This window comes from Bombyx mandarina, chromosome 12 (assembly GCF_030267445.1).
Source record: "Bombyx mandarina strain Sakado chromosome 12, ASM3026744v2".
In the NCBI taxonomy this organism is placed as follows: Eukaryota; Metazoa; Arthropoda; class Insecta; order Lepidoptera; family Bombycidae; genus Bombyx; species Bombyx mandarina.
Window position 1 is genome coordinate 10239799 of NC_143219.1, and position 19499 is coordinate 10259297.

Below are 19499 nucleotides of genomic sequence, written 5' to 3' on the forward strand. Positions count from 1 at the left end.
TTCAAATCGAAACGCATAACTGCACGGCAGAAGTAGGCGGGGTGCTGGTACCTACCCGTGCGGACTCCCAAGAGGTCCTACCACCAGTAAAACAAAATGCGGACAAGTGATAAAACACAGTAATGTGTCGCAGTAATGAAAGCCATTTTGATTACGAAAACAAATATAAATAAGTCATCTACTGAGCTCCCCACGTATCTAAGAACAAGACCCGTAGTTTTGAAACAAAATTGTTCGGCCGACAAATACAAAAATACGACATAAAACTCAAACCATTACTGAGGCTTAGTAAGTCATACCTACTATTTTGTATTTAGTGCTTTGATTATTTTGTGTTATTCTATCTTCTATACGAAAATACTTGTAAAACACTAAATACTTTTTTTAATTCTATAATTCCGCAGATTTCCCGCTATGACAAACAAAATAAATGGTCACGTTAAGTATGTATGTACTGTGGCCTCTTTGCCTGTGTAATGGATGACAGTGACACGACAAAACAAGACTCATGTTATTTATTTAGCTGTGTGCGGTGCAGGACTTTCCAAAAAAAATACACATTAAGACAAAAACTGCGTATTGAAATGTTTTAAAAATGTTATCATTGATATTATTGATGATTCTTTCATTGATAGCTTTTTTAATCACCGATGAACTTATTCATAAGTTAAAGAATTTATTCATAAACGCCGGCTTATATGGGATCGATTTATGCAAGACTGATAAAAATAAAATGTAAGTTTCTGTAATTTTTTTCAAATAAAGAAATAACATTTATTAGAAAATGTGATCTAAAAATATTAATTAACCAATATTTCAATCTTGCAGACCAGAGGCCTTAGGTGTTGTATCAGGATGTGTCTTCCTAATAACATGTTTTTTATTTATTCCCATAGCGTTTGGAAATGGATTAATGGATACACAACATTTTCCTCACAATGAAGTAAGTTCAACAGATGTAATAAGCAATATATAAATAATCATCAATTTAAATAACAAATATTTTATGAAATATTAGTATTATGTTGTATAAATACATTTTTATAGTAACTTATTTAAATTCTCTTGCGCATTACTAAAGTACAATGATGGTAACTACAGATGTTATTTATGCAATTGGGCGGTTGTCATTGGACAAAAATATCTAATTTTTTTATAGATCATCTCTAAAATATTATAGTTTTGTCATGTTTCTGTTTTATAATTATAATCAGATTGATATGAGAAACAGCCTCAGGTGAATAAACATGAAAATGAATGTATGATAAATAGCTACTTCTTACATTCATTTCTCAAATGAAGTAAAACATCTATCTTATAGATTTTTTTAATTTATCATGTAGACAGGTGAATAAGCTCATATTTGGTATTAAATGTTCAAAGCCCATAGACATCATGATGTGACTGCCATCTGACCTCAAAACTTAAGATCTCTCTAAATTGTTTAGTAATTATGCATATTATAATTTTGCTGGTTTGATTGTAATTACCCATTATTCCTTTATTGCCTTCCATTCCATTCAACACTTTTTATGTTATTTATTTCCATGAATATTTAACAAGTATTCCATCATTATATTTATATTCTAACACCTTATTGTTCATTGCTAAAATTTGCAATGCTCATACATACATTTCTAGATTTAATATTCTAAAATCCTATGAACATTTCAATCAAAGTTAATAATTAAAAACCACCAAGGCGTTGGCTTTATTTACTACATTGACACAAATATAATTGTATTTTACCTAATCACTTTTTCCTTCTAAAGTGATATTATCCACCACAACATAATATGTATATATCTTATCAAAATAATATATTATTTACACATACCTAATGTTTATCATTATAGTGATAGTAATAGTAATTCATATTAATATTAATATTCAACTTTGGCTATGATCTGACTGTCTATGTTGTATATGAGATATGAGGGAGCAATTTTTTCAAACCTTGACATAAAAGTGTCCATTTCAAATCCTACATTAGAAAATGTTTCATTTATTATAATGATTATTTAATATTTGAAAAATAAGAAACAGTGTTTTTCATTTTTAACCCAGTGGTAAGATTTAAAAATCTTTAATCAAGAAGTCTAGATGAGAAAAAAAAATAAAAAAATAATATGGAGAAATATGTAGAATAAGATTCTGCTCAAAGGTAATGTTTGGTAATACTTTAATAAAATACTTGTTAATTTTAGTTTGCAGAATTTCTGGCAGCATTGTTATCAATTTGCTGCATGCTACTTCTTGGATTTGCTGATGATGTGTTAGATCTTAGATGGAGGTATAAACTTGTGCTTCCAACAGTGGCATCATTGCCATTACTTGTGGTGTACTATGTCAACTTTAATTCAACAACATTCATAATACCTATACCATTTAGATCGTGGTTCGGAGTTTCTGTGAATATTGGTAAGATTTAAAAGCAGTACTAATAGATTTTTTTATAGTTTTACTACTAAAAAAGATTGATTCTTCTATTTACACCAACATTTTTTGTAGTAGTTTTAATTTAAACCTTTTTTTTTTTTTTTTTTTTTCCCGGGCCGAGGGCCGAACCTCCTACGAGGTCCCCGCGCCTAGGGGGCGCGCGGGGTATGTGAGACTCTACGATCTGCAGGTGTTGAGAGCAGACCGCGGGCCCAAGGAATTTAGGGCCCACCCACTAAACGACTCCCCTGCACTCTTACACCCGGCGTCCGATCTCCGTCCGGGGTCAAAACCCGGTCAGAGTAGGGGGGTTCCCGCGGTCAACACTACAACCAGACACGCGGCGCCACCCCGAGGACGCCCGACCGACGGGTCGTCGAGGCGATAGTCGACGACCAACGACGTCAGTCTCCGCGGTACGGCGGCCCTTCAGGCCGCCCGGGCGATGCCGCTGGTGTTCCGGGATACCCCGCTGGGCCAGAACCAGCCTGCCGGGTCGGAACGCGATACACCGCCGACCGGGTTGCTCTTCCACAGTATGTTCGGCGACGACAGCGACGACGAAAATGCGGACCGCATCGCAGTCCGCAGCCGCCGACGCGTCGTCCCGTCCTCCTGGTGCCAGCGCGCTAGAGTGACGGTAGCGTGCGGCGCAGTCTCAGCCCCCTTAGGTCGCCTCGTGACCATCACCGGGAGGAGACTGCCTCCTCATAGGGGCCGGAGCTGGACAAACGCCCTCCTCCGACCCCCGGCTCGACGGCGGCGGCACGGCGCCGAGAGGGAGGAAGAGTTCTCCCTCTCCCGTTCCGCCGCCTCCTTCTGCGAGATGGTGGACTCGCAGAAGTCGAGCATCGCCTGCCAGGACTCATCGTTGCCGAGCATCGCAGCCACGACGGTCGGAAGCGACAAGTCCGGTCCTATTTTTGCAACGAGGACGCGGCGCTGTTCCGCGAAAGCGGGGCAGCACGCGAGCGTGTGCTCCGCCGTGTCCTCGTTGCAGCCACTGCAATGGTGGCACTTCGGCGTCGGCTCCCTCCGGACGACGAGGTGCAGGTAGCGACCGAAACAGCCGTGTCCCGTGAGCACCTGCGTCGCTCGGAAGGTGAGACGTCCGCGGTCGCGATTCACCCAGTCCGAGAGGACCGGGCGGATCGCCTCGACGGTCCGTCGCCCGTAGGCGGGGTCCGCCAGGCGGCGAGACCACGCCTCGAGCACGGCACGCCGAGATTGAAGCTTCCGCGCTCGAACTTCCGCCGCGCCGGGACGCGGCTCCCCCCTGGAGCGGAGATCACATCGCCACGCGTAATCCGCAGCAAGCGCCTCCGCTTCCAGGTCCCAGGGAGGCGTCCCGGCGAGCACGCACGCCGCCTCGAACGAGACGGTGCGGTACCCACGAACCGCCCTGACCGCAATCGCGCGCTGCGGACGTCGCAACGCTGCGACGTTGTCACGGGTCAGGGCGTGGCACCATACGGGCGCCCCGTACAGTGCCATTGACCGCACCACCCCCGTGTAGAGGCGGCGCACCACCATGTCGGGACCCCCGACGTTCGGCAACAGCCGACTCAGCGAGCCGGCGGCTGCCATCAGTCGGGGACCCAATCTTTCGAAGTGAGCACGGAAGCTCCAACGACCGTCCAGTACGAGGCCGAGGTACCGCAACCCGGTCGCCTCGATCTCGACGCGAACGCCTCCGATCACGAGGTGGGCCCCCTGAGGCGGCGCTCTCCGGGCCCCGTGGAACAACAGGGCCTGGGATTTATCGAACGCCACCTCCAGACCCAGCCTTCGGATCCTGCCGACGACGAAGGCAGTTTTAATTTAAACCTACTATAGACATTGCTACCACCATGCCTCTTCATGTTAACTGTACAAATTTGACAAATTTCTGGAAATATGATGTCAAAATTTCAATATTGTAAAACAGCTGTCATTAGTATAACCTTTATAATAATATGGATAACTGTTTGCCAACAGCAATAGGTAGAATGGTAGTAAACAGAAAACTCACAATGTCTTTACCGTTCTCATTCCAGGCTTTTTGTATTATATCTATATGGGGATGCTTGCTGTCTTCTGTACAAATGCAATCAATATCTTAGCTGGAATTAATGGTATAGAAGTAGGACAATCATTTGTCATTGCACTTTCCATTGTGGTATTTGATATTATAGAACTTCAAGGAGACCAATACAAGGCCCATACATTTTCTCTGCATATAATGATACCTTATTTGGCAACAACACTAGGACTGTTAAAACATAATTGGTAAGTATTTTATTTTCTTCAGATCTTTCTTTTAAACACACACTTTAAATGTATTTTATTTTTTCCAATATGATGTAACTTGTTTATTACATGTGTAGAGATTATAATGAGAAATGTTCTCGCCACTTTCAGGGCGATTATTTCTTTTTATTTTTTTCCATAGGTGGGTGGACGAGTCCACGGCCCACCTGAGGTTAAGTGTTTACTGGAGCCCATACACACCTAAAACGTAAATGCCGACACTTGAGGCATAAGTTCTAAGATTTGAGTTTTACAGTAAAATGGATGCTTCACCTTTAAAACTGAAACACATTACTGCTTCACGACAGAAATAGGCAGGGTAGTAGACAGTACCTACCTGTGCGGACACACAAATCGTCCCACAAACAGTAATTACGCAAATTATAATTTTGCGGGTTTGATTTTTATTACACGATGCTATTCCTTTGCCATGGAAGTCAATCGTGAACATTTGTTAAGTACATATTTCATTAGAAAAATAGATACCGGCCTGCGAAATTTGAACACCGGCACAAATGCACCGATACGAATGTATCAGGCGGACAACTACGATTCAAGGTTACCGTACCATCTTAATGAATGCTGCGTATATGTTGGCCAAGAAAAGATCCTGGGATCTAGACTTGATATAATTCCGCTGAGATTGAGCGAACTCGTGACCAAAATAAGGGCAAGACGTCTTCCGGTCTTAATATAAATTCTAAAACGTGACTCTGGGCCATACTGGGATCACGGTGCACAGATGTCGAGCCCCTTGCAGGTTTGCCCACCGTCGAGGTGCCATCTGCATGTACTAGTTGAACCCTGATGGCGGACGCTTCACCTTCTGATTTACTAAGGTGCTTACCGGGCATATTTGAATATGAATGAATATGAATCTGGGGCCGAAAACTGGCTGACTGGAAAAGTGCCACATTCTCGGCATCGACGTGGTCATTACAAAACTTTCGCTTACTGTTTGCTCTGTATGGAAGAGGAAGACATCGATAATGGCCATTAAAAATGAAGTCGAAAAATAAAATTTCACGGCAAAAATGGGCAAAGTGACGTCTAGAGAAAGCTTTGTTGACAATCGCCTTGCTCATCGGTCAAAATATTCAACTCCCCGCTCTGCGGATATTTCATTCGGCTCCTGTCAGAGTAGGTGCTGGGATGTTTCTGAACACGTGAAATGGTCTAGATAAATTCGGACAGCCGGTAGAACTCTGGCGATCCTATCGTTGACGAATGCTGCCTGATAGAGTGGGGGCATAACTTGTGCGAGATAGCGCCCGCCGTGATCTTCCACCACTATCATAGTTCTGTCTTGGCTTTTTCGAACGCTTGGGCAGAAAAGCGACCTAAGGGTTAATGCATCTTTGACGCTAACATATCAACTTTACATTAGCTATTTCCAATATTTAGTCGATTCACTTGAAAAAGAATGCTTTATCATCTGCTTTTATAAAATACTGTGATTGTTAAAAACTTTTACCTCCTTCGGCCCGTATTCGGCCGATATTAATTACTACATAGTACATGTTAAGTATATTTTGTTGTTTCAGGTATCCATCAAGAGTTTTTGTTGGTGATACGTTTTGCTATGTGTCAGGGATGACCTTTGCAGTTGTAGGCATTCTAAGTCATTTCAGTAAAACTGTTTTACTTTTTTTCTTGCCTCAGATTATTAACTTCATATATTCTGTCCCTCAATTATTTCATTTTATTCCATGTCCAAGGCACAGGTTACCAAAATTTAGCGCCGAAACAAATTTACTCCATGCCAGTAGATCTATTATAATAAAAAAAGATATGAATGTTTTTACCAAAGTAATGCTTCAAATTTTAACTTTATTACGCCTAGTTGACTTGAGGGAAGATAATGAAAGTATAACTATAAATAATATGACTCTTATCAATTTATTTTTAATTAAGCTCGGACCAATGTCTGAAGTAATGCTCACCAAAAAAATTTTGTTATTTCAAATTTTATGTAGTTGTGTTGCTTTCGTTATCAGATATCCCTTAGCAACTTATTTTTATGATAAATAAAATTAAGACGAAAAACAAAGAAATATTAAGATAAATTATTTTTACTAACTTTTAACTTTAACCTATTGCTTTCACTGTGTTCGGAGATGTTAGTTATAGTCAAGATACATGTGTACAATACATGTGTTTTGTTACACAAAATACCTTTAATTTGTACTGATATTCTTCACAGTAATGCATAAAAATATTTGAGAATTTCACCTACAAAATTAATCGTCTATAGCCACTTGCCGTATCGTAAATCTTCTGAAAAATGAAATTCCGATATGGTAAAATATGTCTTAATAAAAACCGTAACGTGGGTGTTAGTTCAAGAGACCATGTTTTAAAATAATTGAGTAACCTCATGAAAACATTTTTTTTTATTGCTTAGATGTGTGGACGAGCTTACAGCCCACCTGGTGTTAAATGGTTACTGGAGCCTATAGACATCTACAACGTAACTGCGCCACACACCTTGAGATATAAGTTCTAAGGTCTCAGTGTAATTACAACAGCTGCCCCACCCTTCAAACCGAAACGCATTACTGCTTCACGGCAGAAACAGGCGGGGCGGTGGTACCTACGCGTGCGGACTCACAAAAGGTCCTACCACCAGTAATTACGCAACTTATAATTTTGCGGGTTTGATTTTTATTACACGATGTTATTCCCTCACCGTAGAAGTCAATCGTAAAGATTTGTTAAGTACGTATTTCATTAGAAAAATTGGTACCCGCCTGCGAGATTCGAACACCGGTGCATTGTTAGATACGAATGCACCGGACGTCTTATCCTTTAGGCCATGACGACTAAACTAAAATTTCAAATATTGAACCAGTTTTCACCATGATTCTGTGACGAAAAATTGAAAACCACTATCAATCACTAACATTATCCTACCACAGGTATCTACGAATCTACTAAATAAAAGAAACGTTCAACATGGAACTTGTCTATTTGCCGCCATAGCAGTCGTGCGTTCCGGGCTAGAGTGAGATAGTCGTTACATAATACAATTAAGATTCCGTATCTTAAAGTTGGACGCGTTGGGTGGCCCCCTGCCCGGTGGACAGATTTTTTGACAGATGACTTGCGGTGATGTGTTGGTAATGGTAGCCATACACGTAAAAATATACTTGTGCAAGTTTAGACTTGCACAAGTATATTGTCACCCCTGAGTGACCACAGACGGCTCCAGTATGATTGAACGATATCATTTTTATGAAAGTGAGCAGAGCATCCGGGTGTGTCGATGGACGAAGCTTTGGCAATAGTTGGCTTAATATTCGCTACCAAAAAACTGAAAAGACTTAAAAGAAATCGAAATATATGGTGTAAAGACTGGTTAAAAAAAGAGAGCATTATGCGCACATCAATTTATTAAATGAAATAAAATTTTGCAAAGACCGACTTCATTTCTGTAAATATTAATAAACTAGCGACCCGCCCTCGCTTCGCTTCGGAAACATTAAAACACACATGAAACCAAAAAAAAAAAAAAGTAGCCTATGTTCATCAGGGACAATGTCGGCTTCTAATGGAAAAAGATTTTTTCAAATCGGTCCAGTAGTTTCGGAGCCTATTCGAAACAAACAAACAAACAAATCTTTCCTCTTTATAATATTAGTATAGATTCCTCTAAATTTTCTCGAACTCCATGTCTCTCACTCGTCATTTTAGTGCGCTTAAACCGACCGCAGTACGTGCGCACGAGCAGGCGGTCACTATAGTACTGTAACTTTGAACGCCGGCATGCCACACACGTTCAAGTAAACTTGCGCAAACAGAAATTTGCACAAGTTCGAAATCGAAAATTGAAACTTTTTTAAACATGTACAAGTCTAGAAATTTGCGCAATATTTTTCCAACACACGTTACTGCATACTTGTACAAGTCTAAACTTGCACAAGTATATCGTTACGTGTATGGCTACCATAAAGATTGGATGCGGAAGGCGGAGGACCGTTCATTGTGGCGGACTATGGGAGAGGCCTACATCCAGCAGTGGAGAGATACAGGCTGATGATGATCATGATCTTAAAGTGGATGGCAGCATTCACGTTGTGATGTACATAATTACGGTCTCTGGAACCACTCAAAGTTTGACGAGCCATGAGCTTGTTAGGTGCATCCCAGTAGTACTCCATACCTGTATATAGTTCTATAGAACTGTTGGGATATTCACCATGCTTTCAAATTTTATCCTAATAGTTCTATATGGTACTGTAGTATGGTTTTTGCTATTGACTTATAGCATTAAGTTAAAAACTTTATATTTTTTTAATTGATATTTTATTTTTATTATACATCCGAGATTTGATTGATCTCGGTAATCATTTGTTTAAATCCGAAGATCCGACTTCAATCACAGCATTGACAATTTCTTTGTAAACCGAAGGAACAGTATTTTTTTCCAAATTTTTGTTATCATTTACTTCCCTAGTAACAATTGCAGAAACTAAAAGTTCGATAACGTTTGATGTACCTACAATTCGCAGTTTCAGTTTATCCTTTTCCTTAAATTGAACAAAGTTTATATAGAATCCGATTAATATTGAAAATCCTAAAGTTTGATGCGGTTGTTGGTTGTGTTAAAATTTCTCGCTAAAACGTATTTGAAAAAGAAATTTGGCATATATGTTAATTTAGACACACTTAGGTGGGCACCCTATAAATTATCGCTCTATCGGAACGCTTTTGTAGACAGGTTGAAAAGGAACTAAGGGCAAAAAGATTGATAAACGAAATATATGGGATATAAAAAAAGATCGTTATGCTTACTCTCCATAGTAGAAAGGGCTATTGATTTAAAACTCTCTGGAAAGGACACCATCTCAATGTACCTATTCAAAAGTGTCCGCTGAAAGGGAGCAAATTTAAGTAGCGCCATAAACTACCACACTACTTCAATCATATAATTTCCAATTTCCACACCAACGGCGGATCCAGGGGGGGTCATGGGGGTCATGACCCCCCCCCCGAGCTAATTCCAGGACTTGAACTAACTTGGACTAATTGAAGAACATCATGATTTATTTATTATCTATTGTTATCAAAATTAAATTATAAGTTCTTAACTTGCCCACGACTATGTGACCCCCTCCTGGTGCCAAAGCTGGATCCGCCCTTGTTCCACACTAGCACTATTTCGGTCAGTCTACCAACAACAATTTTGATGTTTACAGGTGGGCACTTTTTAAACCTGTTTCCTGTACAAGATGGTATTCCTTACCTCTACCCTCCATAGTTAAGCTATACCAATAGCCGTCGTGTGTGGAAAGCAAAAATCTCAGAAAATCTTTACTTGGATTCGTTTAGGATTGTCAGCTATTTTATCCTTTTTTTGTTTAAATATCCTCGAAAAAACACATCTGAATTAAAATAAATATTTATATTAAAACTTAAAACACTTGAAATAAATACATGTTAGATTAATAATTTAAACTTTAGATTAAATACCTATCAATCGCATCTCCATGTTCAGATTGGTTATCTATAGTACATAATATGATCGCCTCTAAAGATTCTAATAAAAAATGACAATAGCTTAATCATCGATTTTTTCAAAACCGACAATTTTTTTTTATTTTGCTAACTAGTTCTGAAATAAAAATACCTTTTTGGTTTGTTTCTACAATTGCATTTGAGAACAATATTTCATCATCATAAAGTATTTTAAGTAGAAGTGATGACTTATTGTAATATTTATTAATAGATAGTTTTCTTTACATAAAATATTGGAAAAGTTAATTTAACCAAACGTCATATAGTATATTGTCTTCTGCATCATTATCGTTTATAACTCTGAGTGTCTTTAGAGTTTGTAAGTAAAATGTCAATTCAGAAGTCACTACACCATGTTGAGGGCTTCCATTAGCAACTATATTCATTTTAATTAGTTGTTCTCTTAATTTATCTTTAAAATTATCATGTACTCGTTTGTATATAAACTTTATTTGTTCAGGTGGCAAAATATCAATTAATGCTTCATGTAACTTCACTAAATGTTTTGAAATATTGCGGAATGTTTGAGAAGGAACTGGGGGCTTTGCATCCCACCCTGTTAATTGAGAACATAACATATTACTTACAATTAAGCAAATCTTATTTTCTATTTCCTGTTTATGGCTAGCAATATCACTCTCAATAGCAACAAAACCGCTCAATGATACCTCAGAAGAATGTATTTTCTCTAACAGCTGTTTTATCATAGGTAAAAACCATAATATAACCTGTAAAGATCGAGATACTAGAGCTAAATTGGATGTAGAAATAGTTTTAAGTCCAGCACTTTGTATTGCCCCTGCACCGAGAACAAGTTGGCAGCACCGAGAATTAAACAATCTTAATAATTCTAACATACAATGAACTAAATACTGAACTATAATGGGAGATTGTCTGGTTGCATCACAGTATTCCAATAAAATTTTTATAAGTAGTTGAACTGTCCCTACCAGAGCATAGCTTTCTTTGTTTATAAAAAGATATTTTCTGTCTGGTTTCCCACTTTCATACAGTAAATTAGGAGGTATTTCTTGAATTTCACATATTTTTGTGATTGCACTTTGCAATTCATATGGAACATCTGCAGTTTTCCATCGTTCAGCATTTAGAGAAGCTGTTAATTGAGATCTGCGTTCGGTGTGAAGTGTCTGTATATACTTCATAGCAAAGCTCCTTAGAGCCAAATTCATGGCATTACTACAATATCCGGTTACATCCTCACATTTGGTGCAAAATTCTTTAATCAAATTTGATAGGAGAGATAACTGTGACATATCAGAACACACATAATCTTTGTCTGTTTTAGTTACAATTAGGTTAGCACATCTTTCATTGCAGTAATCTGACAATGAAACAATCATTTTTTTCAATTTGTCTTCAATAGATGTCAATTCTTCAGTTGACCAAATCTCTTCATTATCACTCCCATTAACATCTTCCATTTGACTTACATCTATAATCAAATTTGTTAATGATAGTATTCTTTTAAATAACATAACTAAGTTTGGAGTCACTTTTTGCAAAAATAAAATGCCTTCGTTGCACAATAGCCACATGTTATCTGCATTTGATCCTCTTAAAACAATTTCAAAACAACCATCTCGCTGTGAAATAATTTCAATTACTGATTGTTTTATTGTAGCTTGAATAGATGTCATAGCTTCCATTTTAAATGTGTCTAGAAAATCAAATTCTTTGAGACGAAGAATGCCAGAAACAATTGATATAATTTTATCTTTTTCAGGAATGTCACTTTCATCTATTAGTGGTCTATTTAAGTCACATACAATGAATTTTAGGAATTCATTACTTAACATTTTATGAATTAACCTTTTCATTTCAGTTAATTGTGGAGATAAGTGTCTAAATGCCTGTATGCCTGTAAGTCGAGTTGACAATACTTTTTGTGTAGAGCCTATTAAATCCAATGCAGCAACATAGTCCGATGTACTGAGTAATAGCTGAATCATAGGTTGAGTCTGTTGTACTGTTGACATTAGCTTAAGAATTTCATGAACATGACCAAGATTACAATTTATCCTAGTTAAGCTTTTTAATTTCAATGGACATTCAGTCAGATTCTTTTTAACTTGGTTAATATGTTTTCTTGTTTTCTGAACAGTATTGACAGCTTTTGCCATCTGTTCCATTATTGTATCATGTGAAAGCATAGCATGAAAAAATGCATCTGATCTTTGTGCTACTTGCTTTGAAATATTCATTTCTATTACATCCAGATAAGTGCTCAATGTTTCTTGCAGAGATCTTATAGCTACATCATTATCTACAGAACTACAAAGGTTTGGAAAAACTTTACTGAAAACCACTGGATCATTTAATGGCAAACCTGGTTCATAGAATATATCTGGTATTTCACAATCATTTTCTATGATTGCAGTTTTATTTTTAACTGGCAAATTTTCTTTTAGTCTTAAATATCTTCGGTACCTCTTAGCAATTTTTTTACAATAAGATTCAAAATGTGTCAATGTTACATCTGGTAAATAAGGACTAGGAAGTATATCAATTTTATCCACAAAGCTGTCACCCCATGTTTTTGTGAAGAAATTGCTCTGCTTACCTCTATTCGGATCATTCAGTACTGCAGGGAGATTTTGTGAAGAAGAATAGAATGTCCAAGACTCATTAGGTGTCCTGGTATATGTATGATATTCTCGGATGTGGTACTTAAAACCAGCTTTCCGTAAATCTCCAAATTGTAATGCAGAGCACATCCCATTTTGTCCATATTGACAAAGGATTATGGTTCCCTCTTTTATGGAGTGCTTATCTAGTATATGTCTGTAAAATAAATATTAGCATATAAGTATTGGGCTTACAAAACATTTAGGAATATCTATAGAAGGGTATATCGCTAGCCATTTCAAACAGCAACTTTTGTGAACATCCATATCATTCATCTGTATTAGCCATATATACTTAATGTATTTGCTTTTACGTTCAGCGAGCGCCGAGTCATTAACTAAATACCAAATCATAGAGCTATAGGGCTATAGAGCTATAGGTGCCGACGTCGCTTAATTGAATAAGATGAAGATCACTTAATTTATAAAATAAGTCTTAATTTTAAACCTTTCAAATTCTGCTGCTGTGCTGAAAACAAGGCTGGGGCAGTGTGAACAGTTTTGCCATGCTGGATTCGTGCTTGATGATGAATTTTCCTCCATAACATTTTTAGTATAGATTGATTTCTGTATGTATAAGTACACTTTTCTTTATGAATTTCGAATATTGACTCTAAGAAAACTTGAACTTAGACAAAAAAATAGCTACATTTTTTTTAAAAACTGATGACATGACATCTCATTTGATAAATGTTAAAGTGACATTGACATTTGAATTGTTGTCCCGTTTTTTGTTTTTGGAGGCAAAGAAAATATAGCCCATACATTTAAAATCTCTAAAAGGAACATTTGAAGCCTAACATCAAAAGTGAAATGGAACCGCATTTGGAAGGCTACCTGGAAAATATCACTTTAAGCGGAAAGGAAGCATATTGCAACATTTTTGTTAATTGTCAAAAACCTTAACCATCGAATGACCGTTCCGATATCGAGTCGAGGGACCAACAGCAGTGTTTCCTAATTGGAATCCATTCCATCCCGACAGGAGCTCTCTTCTTCGATATAGCGAAGGCGTTCGACAAAGTCTGGCACAACGGTTTGATATACAAACTGTATAACATGGGAGTGCCAGACAGACTCGTGCTCACGATACGAGACTACTTGTCGAACCGTTCGTTCCGATATCGAGTCGAGGGAACGCGCTCTCGCCCCCGTCACGTAACAGCCGGAGTCCCGCAAGGCTCCGCCCTCTCCCGTTATTGTTCAATTTGTATATCAATGATGTACCCCGGTCTCCGGAGACCCATTTGGCGCTCTTCGCCGATGACACGGCTATCTACTACTTGTGTAGGAAGAAGTCGTTATTGCATCGGCGACTACAGACAGCAGCTACCACCTTGGGGCAGTGGTTCCGGAAGTGGAGCATCGACATCAACCCCACGAAAAGCACAGTGGTGCTCTTCAGAAGGGTTCGCCCTCCGAATACCACATTGAGCATCCAACTCCCGACCAGACGCGTCAACACCTCCGCCTCTGCCATTCGCCCAATCATGATGTACGACCATTACCGAATCCTGATCATGCAGGATCTAGTCATCGTCGACGCCCTAGACACATCCTTGCGGATCCATCAGATCCAATAACCTTTGCATTAGACGCCTTCAGCTCTAACACTAGGAGCAGGCTTGGGGACCCCGGTAACCGCACTCGTCGAATTCGACAAGGAGGTCGACGGGCAACCTAACCCATGCATCAGCCCGCTGTCTTTCTCGCCGGATCTTCTCAGCTGGTCACGGTTCCGATCCGGTAGTAGATTCATTCGCGAAGCTGCTGCCCTAGAGTTGTTAGGTCTCCTTTGGAGGCGCTTGAGCAGCTGTTAGCAAATCCCATCCCTCCTGGCTGAGCCTTTGCTCGCCCACCTGGTGAAACTGGAAAGGCCTCCGGGCTACCAGTAATCTCTCAATCATAAAAAAATGTACGACTAACTCATACCGTGGGCCCCGAAGGTCAAATACTTAGGCGTCACCCTCGACAGATGGATGACAGTCCGCCCCCACTTAAAGACGGTACTCGACCGTGCCACCTTCATACTAGGACGCCTCTACCCGATGATTTGCAGGCGAAGTAAATTGTTCCTTAAAAATAAGGTGACACTCTACAAAACTTGCATACGCCCCGTCATGACCTATGCAAGTGTAGTGTTCGCTCACGCGGCCCGCACTAACTTAAAATCACTCCAAATTATTCAATCCCGTTTTTGCAGGATAGCCGTCGGAACCCCATGTTTCGTCCGGAACATCGACCTCCATGACGACTTGGACTTAGAGTCCATCAGTAAGTATCTACAGTCGACATCGATGCGCCACTTCGACAAAGCGGCACAACACGAGAACCCTCTCATCGTGGCCGCTGGTAACTACATTCCCGATCCTGCGGACAGAATGGAAAGCAGTCAACGAAACACGTCATTTCGGATCCTCCCGATCCACTAACGGTCCTTTTAGGTACCTCAAGCACCGGCCATCGTTCTCGTCGATCCCGTCATTTGCGACGAAGGGCTCGACAAGTAAATTAACCCACAGACACAGCCCACTGAGTTTCTCGCCGGATCTTCTCACTGGGTCGCGTTTCCGAATCGGTGGTAGATTCTGCAAAGCACGGCTCTTGCTAGGGTTCGTGTTAGCAACATCGTCAGGTTTGAGCCTCTTAGATAGGAAAAAAAATCGAAAGACTTTATTTAGCCTTTACTTTGAATGGTGTTCAATAAAAGATTTCTTTTGAAATGAGATTTCGGAATGAAATGAAAAGGTGACGAAGGAAAACGAGATGAACTAAGTGAACTTTAGGTATTGTATGAGATGAAATGAAATAACTCTTGATTAAAATAGTGGTAATTTACAGAAAGTTTAATTACTCTTCAAAAGAAGTGAAGCTTTTTATTTTGTTTTTTTTATTATTGTTAAATTGGTGGACGAGCTCACAACCCACTTGGTATTAAGTCGTTACTGGAGCACCTAGAAACCATCGACGAAAATGCCGTCATTCACTTTGAGACATTAGTTCGAAGTCTCGGCTGCCCCACCCTTCAAACTGAAACGCATTACTGCTTCAAGGAAGACATACGCAGGGTGGTAGTACCTACCCGTGCGTGTTCACAAAACGCTTTATCACCAAGTCCAGCGGTTTTGTTTCATATTTCCGCGCCGCTTCTTCGAAGTAACGTTCCGACGCTGTCTTCAGATACTTACTAATTGAATCTAATTCTAGGTCTTATTTAAACTTAATTCAGGGAGCTTTGAATGTAACTTAGGCGCTGAGTAAATACATGTAATACTGGTGTTTGTCAGGTAACCATGATTATTGCTAGGAAATAATTTAGGATAGGTATTGTTTAATTTTCCTTGATCTATGTGAAAAGTATTTAAGGTAGCTTATTATGTTACTTTCTACTTAAGTATAAAAAGGGTAAATTTGGAATCCAAACAAACATTTAGATTTTTTATTTGAGTCAGATTCCTGGCTTATGAATCTAACTATAGTAATAAAGAATAAATAAATAATAACAAAATCGATCGAGTTATGTATAACACAATATAATACAATAAAAAAGAGTTCAGTCTGATAAGCAAAAAAAAAACGGTACGCGTGCAACTTGGTGCATATGAAAGAAGTGAAACTTCATTTGCGGTGTGTAGTATTGTGGTTTTCTTTATTTTACTTGCTTAAATTATTTTTCCCGTTCAAATGCGTGCAGAGCACTCCGCGCAACGGCTTATAACTAATTCTGCATCCGGCTATTCGCCGTCTCAACTGTCAAAACTTTTGTGTTTCATCTACGTGACACTACCGCCATCTAAAAGTAGTTTGTCGCAGCTGCCAGCGCACAATATACGACTACCCGTCATATACTTAGTTAATAAATAATTGTTTTACAGTTTTGATTTCGGGAACGGTTTAGTTATACTTAACCTAAGTATCATAGTTTGAGGTTTTTTTTACTGTCGTTGCGCCAACATGGTATTTAGTAATTTAGTAGCTACCGAAACTCATACGATGTCACAGTGTAAATGTTACCTTCATAATGTCATGAGGTTGAAGTCTCAATTGTATTAAATTACGCCTGACTCATATTTTCAGATTCTTGGTAGAAATACGCATGATGGTAGCAGCCACCCGTTCGAACTCACAATACGTTTGGTAAATTCCAGTTGGCCGTGAGAAAATGCTCGTTTAATACTTAGAGAATGCTGCTGCCCAATCACCAACCTTAGGCACCTTTTAAAACACTTATTCAGTATGAAAACACGTGACACTATTTTTTTCCAAAGAAATTGGTAAAATTTTGACCAAAATCCCAATGAGGAAGATAATGAAAAGGGGTATTTCTATATTCAGATTCATTTATTAAATTTTTTGATAATTCTTGTCGCAATTAAATAAAGAACGCCGAATTTTATTTTCATAGACTAGTCATTTAGGTGGTACCAACTTACTTCGCAGCATTCTGATGTAACATTCAACAAGTTACTCCAAATAAATTGATTAGATTTAGTTAAAAATGTTAAGTTAAAAATATTATTTTCATTCTTTTTGGCAATGGTAACATGCGCATGAAACCGCAGATTTAAATATTAAATTTCTTTCTCCATCCAAGCACAGGACTTTGACAGGTACCTGAAAAAGTATTTTTTACATAAGTACTTAGATAGATATATGTGTTTATAATTTATAAAAAGAAAATAATAATACGTGGCGTGTAACACATTAAGTTTTATGTTACAAAATATATGTACTCCTTACATTAAATTTGTAAAAAAGAATGTAATACGTTATTGTATGTATGTATGTATGTATGTATGTATGTATGTATGTATGTATGTATATACTTTTTGTAACTTAATATAAATTTCATTGTACCTACCACTATCCACTCTGCACTACCTGTGGTTGACTGGTAGAGGATGCCTTAGGCATTAAGTCCGCCAATGTAAATTTTACATGAAGTGTAATAAATAAATAAATAAATATTGTCCTAGGAAAAAAATATATTCGTCCGACTTGCTGGTCTTTAAGCAAATCGGCATTTGAGGATCCGTCGGTACGTTAAATAGCGTGCCAACAAAAATACTACTACTACTACAACTACTACTACTACTGCTGCTGCGCTGGCGCTATCACCCCGTAGTGGGTCTTGGCCTCCGACGATAAATGTCGCCATTTATCACGGCGCTGCGCAATATCTTGCCAGTCCGACACTTGGAGCTCACGTAAATTTCCTTCTACAGCGTCAGACCAACGGTACTTGGGCCTCCCTACGGGGTGGCGTCCTTCCGGTACATCCGTTTCACAGCTCGAACTTGCTCCATACGCACTACATGCCTGAGCCATCCGAGTTTCCGCGCCTTGACCTCCCTCAGAATATTTGGCTCACCAAAAACTGAGTTTAAGTCGTCGTGGCCTAAAGGATAAAACGTCCGGTGCATTCGTGTCGAGTGATGCAACGGTTTTCGAATCCCGCAAGCGCATACTAATTTTCCTAATGAAATACATACTTATCAAATATTCACCATTGACTTCCACGGTGAAGGAATAACATCGTGTAATAAAAATCAAACGCGCAAAATTATAATTTGCGTAATTACTGGTGGAAGGGCGTCTTGTGAATCCGCACGGCTAGATACCACCACCCTGCCTATTTCTGCCGTGAAGCAGTAATGCGTTTCGGCTTAAAGAGTGGGGCAGCCGCTGTAACTATACTGAGACCTTGAACTCATATCGCATATTGAATATCTTTGATCAGTTCAAGTTCAAGAGTTTTAAGTCTAAGAAACCTGGCGTCTTAAATATTTCGCCACGGACGCTTCAAACAAGAAGTATATTTACGTACATCTTCAGCTTCCATTATGTTACAGCATTGTCCTAATGAAGTTACGGGATGTCTCTTAAACCCAAGCATAATACTGGGAAGGGACCAGGACTCACAATACCCGCGGCATGCATTCGTTGTTATTTTAAATTCTACGCAATCTGGGATGCTTATATTTCTTGTGTGACCTGAAACATGAATCATTCTCAGAAACATAAGTGGATAATTATTTTCCATATTATTTTACAGTACCAATAGAGTTTACCAAAGTCTATTAAAACTGCAATTTGTGTTGTTAAATTATTTTTTATAAATAAATACGAACCAATTCTATGACAGCCTGGTTTTCTCCACGATTCAGCGGCAAAAATTTGGCATAAAAACATGAGGGTAACAATAAATCTAAGAAGCATGTTGATGAAATTCCCGTGGAATCAACTCTCCGAATGATGAAGTAAGCCCATGTCGATTTGCTTTTATACGTAGATGTGTCAGGGGTTTCACAGAAGATATGACATTTTAATTTTAAACTATTTCTATCAAACTAATAAATGTAGGCATTTATTAGCTGAAACATAATAGAATAGTCACAATAGGCAGTATATTATTGCTTTATAAAATTTCAATACTGATGTGTGGTGAACAATGTTGACAGTGCTTCCTTCTAGTTACATAGATTGATGACGAGCTCGCGACTCATTTAGGTCTCCTTAACTCGATATTAACAAGCTATAGACCTAACTTTCAGTTATTTTGAAATAATGACTATTCTATGTCGCAAACTGCAACGCATGATTTCTTCG

The 19499-nt window shown here is 38.8% G+C and overlaps 3 protein-coding genes across 4 annotated transcripts; 1 reads left to right on the plus strand and 2 right to left on the minus strand.

The window, feature by feature from the left end:
* The first annotated feature begins 496 nt into the window (after nucleotides 1-496).
* On the plus strand, nucleotides 497-6782 carry Alg7 (Alg7 dolichyl-phosphate N-acetylglucosaminephosphotransferase). 2 transcript variants are annotated; one of them, XM_028176647.2, is made up of 5 exons: nucleotides 497-735; nucleotides 829-943; nucleotides 2208-2421; nucleotides 4476-4707; nucleotides 6273-6782. In XM_028176647.2, exons 1-5 carry the CDS (start codon nucleotides 596-598, stop codon nucleotides 6757-6759), a joined length of 1188 nt encoding a protein of 395 aa, XP_028032448.2. In that variant the 5' UTR covers nucleotides 497-595; the 3' UTR covers nucleotides 6760-6782. The 2 variants fall into 2 exon arrangements, with proteins under 2 accessions (XP_028032448.2, XP_028032450.2); XM_028176649.2 differs by having other exon boundaries at nucleotides 506-735; nucleotides 897-943.
* A 3331-nt stretch (nucleotides 6783-10113) lies between these two features.
* Nucleotides 10114-13589, minus strand: scat (VPS54 subunit of GARP complex scat). Its single transcript, XM_089731680.1, has 2 exons — nucleotides 13339-13589; nucleotides 10114-13047 (listed from the first exon to the last, which is right to left on the minus strand). The coding sequence occupies exons 1-2, from the start codon at nucleotides 13431-13433 to the stop codon at nucleotides 10488-10490; spliced, it is 2655 nt and encodes an 884-aa protein (XP_089587806.1). The 5' UTR covers nucleotides 13434-13589; the 3' UTR covers nucleotides 10114-10487.
* A 3439-nt stretch (nucleotides 13590-17028) lies between these two features.
* On the minus strand, nucleotides 17029-19241 carry Gpa2 (Glycoprotein hormone alpha 2). Its single transcript, XM_028176745.2, has 3 exons — nucleotides 19022-19241; nucleotides 18718-18884; nucleotides 17029-17504 (listed from the first exon to the last, which is right to left on the minus strand). Exons 1-3 carry the CDS (start codon nucleotides 19107-19109, stop codon nucleotides 17412-17414), a joined length of 348 nt encoding a protein of 115 aa, XP_028032546.1. The 5' UTR covers nucleotides 19110-19241; the 3' UTR covers nucleotides 17029-17411.
* Nucleotides 19242-19499: the final 258 nt, after the last annotated feature.

Bases quoted from the DNA above. Each gene is read 5' to 3' on its own strand.
- Alg7 (XM_028176647.2), top strand. From the start codon at position 596: ATGTTATCATTGATATTATTGATGATTCTTTCATTGATAGCTTTTTTA. The intron at 736-828 runs GTAAGTTTCTGT...TCAATCTTGCAG, and splicing joins AAGACTGATAAAAATAAAAT to ACCAGAGGCCTTAGGTGTTG. The intron at 2,422-4,475 runs GTAAGATTTAAA...TTCTCATTCCAG, and splicing joins CGGAGTTTCTGTGAATATTG to GCTTTTTGTATTATATCTAT.
- Gpa2 (XM_028176745.2), bottom strand. From the start codon at position 19,109: ATGCTTCTTAGATTTATTGTTACCCTCATGTTTTTATGCCAAATTTTT. The intron at 18,885-19,021 runs GTTCGTATTTAT...TTCATGTTTCAG, and splicing joins ACCAGGCTGTCATAGAATTG to GTCACACAAGAAATATAAGC. The intron at 17,505-18,717 runs GTACGTAAATAT...ATACTTTTTCAG, and splicing joins ACATAATGGAAGCTGAAGAT to GTACCTGTCAAAGTCCTGTG.
- scat (XM_089731680.1), bottom strand. From the start codon at position 13,433: ATGGAGGAAAATTCATCATCAAGCACGAATCCAGCATGGCAAAACTGT. The intron at 13,048-13,338 runs GTTTAAAATTAA...TTTATTTTACAG, and splicing joins ACAGCAGCAGAATTTGAAAG to ACATATACTAGATAAGCACT.